A 9,342-nucleotide genomic window follows, 5' to 3' on the forward strand; every position below is an offset into this window, starting at 1 on the left:
ATTTTGTTCAATAAATGTATTATTCAAGATATACAAAGGATCCAGTGACCAAATGCAAAAGCTCAGAACATTATGCTCTCTCAGACTCTGGCTATATGTGCTTAAGGCAGCCAATAGCTAAGTGTCTTACAGAACATTATGCCCTCTCAGACTCTGGCTATATGTGCTTAAGGCAGCCAATAGCTAAGTGTCTTACAGAACATTATGCCCTCTCAGACTATGGTTATATGAGTTTAAGTGGCTTAGTCTTGGAGAAGCTGTGAAAGTTAGCTTGCCAGTACTTATTATGAAACTAGAAGAGGCTCGAGGTAAGAAGAATACAACTGATACTTAACAAAACACTTACTATCATATCTATCACACCTCTTGGATGATGTTATTCCTGTTATCAACCATTTCTCCAATGTTAGACCCACTGACACATATTGACAACCCCAGGCCAGAACATAGTTTTATCTGGAACAACACTTGTTGACTACCCCCAAACCGGAAAATAGTTTTTCCTGGAGTGAAACCAGCAAGGAAATGTATTTTAAACAGTTACCTTTACTCTAACCTTTATACAAGCTTGCAGTGAATTTAATGTTCATTGGAGAGACTTCCCTCTCAAACTGACAGAAATTTCTGCTCTCACTAAAGGTTTTTTCATGTTAAATGCTACACTTCTGCTGACTGACTGCCATGCATTTACTTTGTCAGCAAGAATACAGAAAATGTACATTTGAAACTACACTCAGAACTTCTTTTTTTCAATTTCCAGATTTTCAACTGTTAGAAATGGTTGCACTGAAAACTCCAGTTTCATCAATGGCTGCCACAAAAGACTTTAGCACACAAAATAGGATCAAAACAAAACATCAGAACAGACTGGTGATAAATTTACCAACTGATTGATTCTTACACAACAGAATAATGGTGATAAACATTTACCTTAAGAGCAGTTCAAATACTTAATCAGAAATTATGGAAGATTTAAGTGCATTGTTTTTTAGTGTTCTCTTTCATTTTGTTTTTGTTGCATTTTTTGAAAAATTTAAACAGGAGTGGGAATTGGTAAAATATTTGTAGGACTTAAAAAATGCTCATCTTCCATGGAAAAGATAAAGCCTAACACGATCGTTTTTTTTCTCTTTATCTGGCATACACGTCAAATGTTGAGATTAGTAGAGCAACTCTTCTTATATAAAAACAGGTGAAGTTTAAACTTTTCTTCCTGTCAAGTGCAAATTAATTAAATATCCAGAATAAACAGTAACACTTGAAGACACACAAAGAAATTTTTGTTTTAATTTTAAAATTAACAAGGTAATATAAAAATGACAATAGTAAAAATAACACAAAAGTCTTTCATTTCTCCTAAAACATGTCATGTACTGCTAGTTTGAATCATACTCACTATCATTTAACATAAACAGCAAACAATTCAGAAACCCCACAATTGTTAACAAAATATGCAAGACAGCCTTCACCTTTTGGTACACCAACTACTAGTGATGAAAAATGTATACAAAGTTTCATATCTGCCTCCTATTTTTTTTGGCTTTCTTAATTGGGTTAGTAATCTCAGGCTAAATCAAAACAACAGAATGATACATAATAATCTAGCATCAATAAAACAACAGCCATTAAAAGCAACATTCGTATAAAACCTTTGTATTGACCTGCAGTAAAAAACAAATTAGAAAATACTTGTTTAATATGGTATAATCTACCCCAAACACATAGCAGTTCATGATATAATCATGTATATAGATAACATGTGATCTGATTTCTTGAATTGTATAACAGTTAACAGAAAATTTTAGCCTAATATTAAAAATTCATGATTTTTGAAAATATATTTATCAGTTAACTGAAACCTTTTTCTATTAAAAATATATTTCATTGTTTAAACCAATCAAGAATTTTACAACCCTTACTGTATAATACAAAAAAGATAGGAATGAACACAAAAATAAAGAAGAATGTCCCGAGCCATTAGTTTCATCAATAAATAGTCATTTCTTATCAACAAAAACAAACTCCAAATCAGAGTGATTTCATCTGAGCCATCAGTTCTTCCAGGGATTGATTACTTTCTTGTACACTTTCCCCTTGAGGTTCCTTTCAAATATGAAAAAAAGTGTCAGTAAAATACCACTAAAGTCTTCGAATAATGATGTTTACTTAAAACTATTATTGCAAAGGTATAATAAAACATTATTAAAACATAATCCCGAGCCATTAGTTTCATCAATAAATAGTCATTTCTTATCAACAAAAACAAACTCCAAATCAGAGTGATTTCATCTGAGCCATCAGTTCTTCCAGGGATTGATTACTTTCTTGTACACTTTCCCCTTGAGGTTCCTTTCAAATATGAAAAAAAGTGTCAGTAAAATACCACTAAAGTCTTCGAATAATGATGTTTACTTAAAACTATTATTGCAAAGGTATAATAAAACATTTTTCACATAGTTATGATTACTTTATAATAAGTTGGTTGCATTAATCACACAAAAATCCTCAGTAGCAGAATCTTGTTAGAAACTCCACTCAGGAAATGTGCCAACAAACATATGAAAAAATGTTATTAAATAAATGTGAAAATTATAGATCACACGATATTATAGAAGTTGAGTATGTTATAGTAAAATAATTTTGGAGCCTCACCATATTGTAACATTCTATGCCAACACATCTGGTTATGCTCTATCTGATGACATTACACCTTGAAAATAGCTATGCAGTGTAGTTTCCTTTGCAAAAGATTACACCATAAAGATATCGCGTACAAAGCAAACCATTCATTCCCAAAGCTTTCCATACTCAATCTAGTGTACAAGGATGACAGTTTCACAGGACCCATTTCAACAGTCCATATGCAGATAAATCTACAGATGTTGTGCCTGGCGACTAGACTAGTATGGAATAGCATGAATATCCATTTCATTTCCTAGTTTTTTTAGATATAAGACAGTTGAACAGATATGTGCTGGAGGCAGCTAAACTTACAAGTGACTTATGTCACTTTTCTAGATGGAGATCATTTCTCATTATGCTGCATCCTTTTGTCTGGAACATGCAAATGGATTGTACCACTGACCTTTATGTTTAAAAATTCTCACCTGTTAGAAGACATTAAATTCCGGATCTTTATGACACGTGTATGCATATTTTGCATCAGAAAACCTGTTACACACATCCTTCTCAAAAAGTGACCAATTTTCAGTAGCATCACACTGCCCATCAAATACTAAACAATGTCAAAATGTTGTTCTAATATATTTCATTACATCACAACATTATATTGGCTGTGGTTGTTACATAACTTGCTGATTTGCAGCTCAAAATTGTTTTAACATAATGTACTCAACCTCTGTATATTTAAAACTGAAAACAGAACAGAAAGTATTTCTATCAAGTCCCCCCCCCCCAAGACTAGCAGAGGCTAGCTTCACAGGGGAACTAGGGTTAGAACGGCTGTTCCTTTCAATATGTTGGTCAGATCATAGTCCATGTATTGATTACAACTGAATTCTATTTAAGTGCATAAAATATAGCAACTAAAGAAAAATTTAATAAAAAGACAAGCATTTACTTATTCATTCTGTAAAAGTTAACTTGGAACTGTCTTTCTGTCTAATAAAAACATGCTAATCTATTTACTAAATAAAAAGGCACTGTATGTATACTTTATTTAACATAGAGTGGATCACTGTTCAACTAACAGTAGTTAAGCACATTGTTCAAAATTAGATACTACTTAATCATAGCATCATTCTACTCTGTCATTTTTCTCAAGCTAAGATCTTTCATTAAAAAAAAAAAAGATCTAAAATATACCCATCATTTATGCATTTATTGGTTTAGTACAAAATGCAAATGCTTTGAGATTAAATAGAAAATACAAGTGTCAGTATTAGTAGAATTCCCGTCAAGACACAAGATTTAATGTCAACCAATTTCTCACAAAGATACAAGTGTTAATATTAGTAGAATTCCAACCCAGATACTAGTGTTAATATTAGTTGAATTCCAATCATATACTAGTGTTATGGTGTGAAAATCTTTTAGAAGTTGATGAAACAGGATTATAATTAATTATAGGCCTTATTATATTTCTTAACACTACATTCTTAATCTAGTCCCCCTTAGGAATTTTCCAGAAATAGAAAAATATATGATAATAGTATTTTTTACACATCCCTAAGGGACTAGATAAAGAATGTAATGTATAAAAACATCATAGGCCTAACATAATGTCTTATGTCAAATATAATCAAGTATTAATATCAGTAGAATTCCCAGGAAGAAACAAATGTCTATATATTTGAAGAATTTTCACAAGATACAAGTGTTTGTATCAACAGATGTCCCACCTGCAAGCTGCCAATTACTCATGTCTTAGATAATTTCTTGATATATATACAATTATCACTATTCTTTACGGTTTGTGGTTATTAATGATTTACCTGAGTAGAAGCAGGCTTTGTGTAAGCTAGTGTAACTCCTTCTACAAGACCAGGTACAGTTTCTCCTTCAGACATCCTGAGCTCTTCTTCAGTAGTTTCAGAAATAACAGAAATCCCTGATAAAAAAAACAATGAAAAAGAATTCCTAGGTAATAAAAAAGGCTCATTTATACAGAAATATTTAGAGTTCTATTTAAGAATGCATAAGCACAGCTTAATCTCTAGTGAATCATGATTTGTTAAAGTGAAATGCTTTTAGAGAAAACTTAGTCTACAGTTTAATCATAAGGCACAAACTGAAAGGTCTACAAGTAAATGTTTTAAAACTTAAAACCTTCACAAAGCAAATAAAGCATTTAACAAGAACTTAGTAAGAAAATTTATTTTTGCACCCCAGTCATTCTCTTCATGTACTATCTTCTCTTCCTCCTTTGCTTTCAATGTTTCCTTAGGCTTCAAGGCTTCTTTTTCCTAAGGCAGTGAAGAAAATTGAAGTACTAAATATTATTATATAAAATTGTTAATTAAAAGCTTTGAAAAAAAAAATCAAACACTCCAAAATATAAACAATTTATTAAAAAAATCAATCAATCAAATACAATCTAATTAAAGTCTACAACAGTTTTAGAAAGTTTTTTTATCATTAAGAATATTATATTACTAGCAAAAGTATCCAGCTTCACTCAGGTTATGAGGTTGATTGTGTGTGTATTTTGAATCAATTTTAGCATAAAAGTATAACCTATATACGTTTGTTGCTAAGCAACATGACATATAAGCCATTGTTGGAATGCATTTTTACCAAAACACAATGGCTTTTCTATATATTAGAAGTTGTTATATAAGAAACCACTTCTTTTCTATGTGGTTTTTCGCTAGCTTGCCTTGTTAAGAAGATGTGCATGCACGTGAATAAGTAATACCTATAAGCACACCCTCAGGGTCTAATTAGTATGGGTACAAAGTTTTAGGTTCCTTCCTCTTGAAGGTATGGCAGTCACAGACACACAGACACACATGTGCGTGTATACACACACACAGACACACATGTACGTGTATACACACACACCTGTCTGTCTGTGATTTCTATTTTTAATATAAGGAACCACTTCTTTTCTGTGGTTTTTCACTATCTTGCCTCATTAAAAAGATGCACAGGTGCATGTATGCGAATAAGTAATAATACCCAAGTGCACACCCTCAGGGTCCACTTAGTATGTGTGCAAAATTTCAGGTTTCTAGGTTCTTTCTTCTTAGAGCTATGGCAGTCAGATTTCTTTTCTATGTGGTTTTTTGCTTGCTTACCTCACATAAAGATGTGCATGTGTGCATATGTGGATAAGTAATAATACCCAGGTGCATACCCTCAGGGTCCACTTAGTATGGGTGAAAGTTTTCAGGTTTCTAGGTTCTTTGCTCTTGGAGCTATGGCAGTCACATATTCTTTTCTATTTGGTTTTTTGCTTGCTTACCTCACATAAAGATGTGCATGCGCGCATATGTGGATAAGTAATAATACCCAGGTGCATATTCTCAGGGTCCACTTAGTATGTGTGCAAAACTTCAGGTTTTTAGGTTCTTTCCTCTTGGAGCTATGGCAATCACATACAAAGACACACAGACCTTCAGACATGCCCTTTTATTATTATAGATTTATACAAATTGATTAATATACTAAAAGAACTGTTATCTTTAGTAAATTCAGACAAATTAAAGGTTTTCTTATTTATAATAATCTTACCTAAAACCAAGTCATTAATATAAAGGTTTGAATGAGGAAAATATCTGACTCTTTAGCTTGAACAGTAGAATATCTTCATAGAATGAAAATTATCTATCTAAAGATAATATAACATATATAAAATATCAAAATATGTTCATTAATGTTAATTAGTTTAGATTATTATTACTTAATAAAAGATTCACATAAATTTATCATGCACTTCAACTTATACCAATTGTGATTTCATCATAAAGAAACTGCAATCACCTTGAATTCTTTCTGTCGTAACCTGCAGTAGCTATCATCACAGATGGGGTTAGGCTTCATAGCCATAGTTGGGAAAAAGTCTTGTAGTGCACTGTAGCCTAAGTAATAAGTTACTGATCCAAAACCCAGAAGGTACCTGTTATTTAAAATACACTGTTTTGTTTAAGCACTAAACATTTGGTTTACCTTTCTTGTATTTTTATCCTATTCAAAAACATTGCTTTCATATATTAAACATTATTGTTTTTCTAATACATACTGTTTCCATGTATATATCCATTGTCAATACATATAATCTGAAGCAAATAACTTTAAAACAGCACTGTGAAAATTAATATTTAATTCAAAAACATTATTTATTGTTATAATAAATAAATCAACATACAATTTATTTTTTGAATTAAACAATTTATGTAAAATGCTATTGTACAACACCGTTATATCATTTATACAGACTGTTTGTAGTTAAGTAGAAAGCTACGCAGTGGACTATACATGTTGTGCCCAACACCAGTGTCAAAACCCAGATTTTAGTGTTATAAGACTGCAAACTTATTGCTGTGCCACTGGGAGGCGTTTATAAAGATAAATATATTTAGTGTTTTAAATAATAAACTATGACAGTTACCATAGCAGGCCTAATATTAAACATAATTTTAAATAACGATTTTCTAAGTTTAAATATAAATACTTAAAAATACTTAAGTGGTAATTTGGCCATAATCAATGAATATACTTTTGTTGTACATTTAAATTTTTTTAAAATGTTTGTAAGTTAATAGTTCTTAACTAAACATAGTTCCACATAACTGGAAAAAACTTTTTACATGTAAAATTTTGTATCTGTTTGTTTGTTGAATTTTACAAAAGGCTACTGCAGAAGCCATTCTAATTTTAAGTGATAGACTAGAACGAAGGCAGTTAGTCAACACCACTCACCACCAATCCTTGCAGTACACTACTTAAATAATGGGATTGACCATCACATTATAATGCCCCATGAATCAAAGACTGAGAGTTGAGTGCCCTAACCACAGGCAATGTCAGGTCAAAAATTCTGCGACTAATATAACTTTGAACTAACATTAAAGATACTTTAAATAATCCAAGTTGTTTCCAACATATTTCATAACCAAAACATTTAATTCAACTTAAAAAAACACTGAAATTATTAAACATTTATTGACATATTTAGTTCAATACAAAATAAATGCTTCTAATTTTTTAATAACATTCTAAAATACAAACTTTTCTACTTGCTTTGTTTACATTTAAATTATTTTCCCAACATCATAAATGTAGCACTACCATTAACACAATCTCCATTTACCAACTTTTAAAATAGTATTTTGCTTATTTATAATCAGGTTTTTACTACATATTTTAAAAATTTGTAGAACAAAGTCATGTCAAAAACATGCCATAATGTTTTGGGACAACATGGGACCTATTGGTCCATCTTGGCTGTTCCATCCTCTAAACTAAACCAAAATTCTTTTTAAAAAAATCTTAAAGCTAGCCCTTATCATTTACATATTTATCAAACTTTCTCTTAAACTCACTTAAATTTACTGCCTCCACAACATCAGAAGGCAACCCACTGCAAAGGCCAACGACCCCATTAGAAAAATAAAACTGTTTTAGTTGAAGATGACTTTTACCCTGCCAAAATTTATATTTCTGTCCCCTAGTCCTACTATTCTCACTGTTAAGTATGAAAAAAGATGATGCATAAACACTATCAATTTCCTTTCAATCTCAAACACATCAATCAGAACCCCCCTAACTCTTCTTTTTTTAAGATAAAACAATTTGAGAGATTTCAACCTCTCCTCGTATGCCAACTCCTCCATCCCAGGCACCATTCTGGTAACCCTTCTCTGTTCCATTTTCAACAATTCAATGTCTTTCCTAAGGTAAGGATCCCAATACTGAACACAATACTGCAAATGTTGCCTAACCAGTGACCTATACAATGAAATTTTAACCTCTTTAGACTTGTATTGAATATTTCTGTAGATATACCATAAAATCCTATTTGCCCTCCCATTAGCAACAGCACACTGCTTGGTTGGCTTAAGAGACTGATCAACCATTAAACCAAGACCCCTTTCTTCATAATACTGTTAAGGTTATTCCCATTGAAATTATATTTATAATTCAAATTATGATAACTTACATGCATTATCTTGCATTTAATATAATTGAAATCCATCTGCCATTTATTTGCCCAACTCAATATATGATCTAAATCCTTTTGTAAATCAGCAGCATCCTCTTCACAGCTAACAGCACCCAAGACCTTAATATCATCAGCAAATTTATATAATTTATCGACTATTCCTTCATCTGTGTCATTGGTGTAAATAAAAATGAGCAAAGATCCTCAGACTGAGCCCTGGGGTACGTACCACACTTGTAACAACTCCCTGCTTTCTTCCATCCACCCACTCTTCTTTCCAATTAGCTAACTTATCCTCCACATCTATAGATATATTTTTTACAAGGCCTTTAAGTGGCACCTTGTTAAATGCTTTCTGAAAATCCAGATACACCAAATCTACACCCTTACCCTCATCTACGTAAGCAGTAACCTTTTCAAAGAATGTCAATAGATTTGTAAGGCAATATTTTCCCTGAGTGAAACCATGTTGACTATCCAATAAAATTCTAAACTTTGTTAAATGGTTTTGCAAAGCATCTTTTATCAGACTTTTCAAAACTTTTTGCACAAGTGACGTAAGACCAATGAGCCTATAATTACTGAGACAATTTTTATCACCATCTTTGAAAAGAGGAGTGACATTAGCTAACTTCCAATCCTCTGGTACCTGCCCACTATTCAAGGAATTACAAAACATAGTAGCAAGTGGCTGACATATCCAATCCTTAACCTCC

The 9,342-nt window shown here is 31.9% G+C and overlaps 1 protein-coding gene across 2 annotated transcripts in view; it reads right to left on the reverse strand.

The window, feature by feature from the left end:
* Nucleotides 1–1,265: 1,265 nt before the first annotated feature.
* Nucleotides 1,266–9,342, reverse strand: part of LOC106462860 (ubiquitin-like modifier-activating enzyme 5) — a 37,612-nt gene continuing 29,535 nt past the window's right edge. The window contains exons 9-13 of one of the 2 annotated variants that reach the window (XM_022390249.1): nucleotides 6,445–6,580; nucleotides 4,847–4,925; nucleotides 4,455–4,570; nucleotides 2,240–2,349; nucleotides 1,266–1,993 (exon numbers count right to left, since the gene is read on the reverse strand). In XM_022390249.1, the coding sequence (XP_022245957.1) occupies nucleotides 2,275–2,349; nucleotides 4,455–4,570; nucleotides 4,847–4,925; nucleotides 6,445–6,580 (406 nt within the window). In that variant the 3' untranslated portion in view covers nucleotides 1,266–1,993; nucleotides 2,240–2,274. Of the gene's footprint in view, nucleotides 2,350–4,454; nucleotides 4,571–4,846; nucleotides 4,926–6,444; nucleotides 6,581–9,342 lie in introns of both variants that reach the window. The other variant, XM_013922823.2, reaches the window with a different exon arrangement.

This window comes from Limulus polyphemus, unplaced genomic scaffold (genome assembly GCF_000517525.1).
Source record: "Limulus polyphemus unplaced genomic scaffold, Limulus_polyphemus-2.1.2 Scaffold1268, whole genome shotgun sequence".
Taxonomy (NCBI): Eukaryota; Metazoa; Arthropoda; class Merostomata; order Xiphosura; family Limulidae; genus Limulus; species Limulus polyphemus.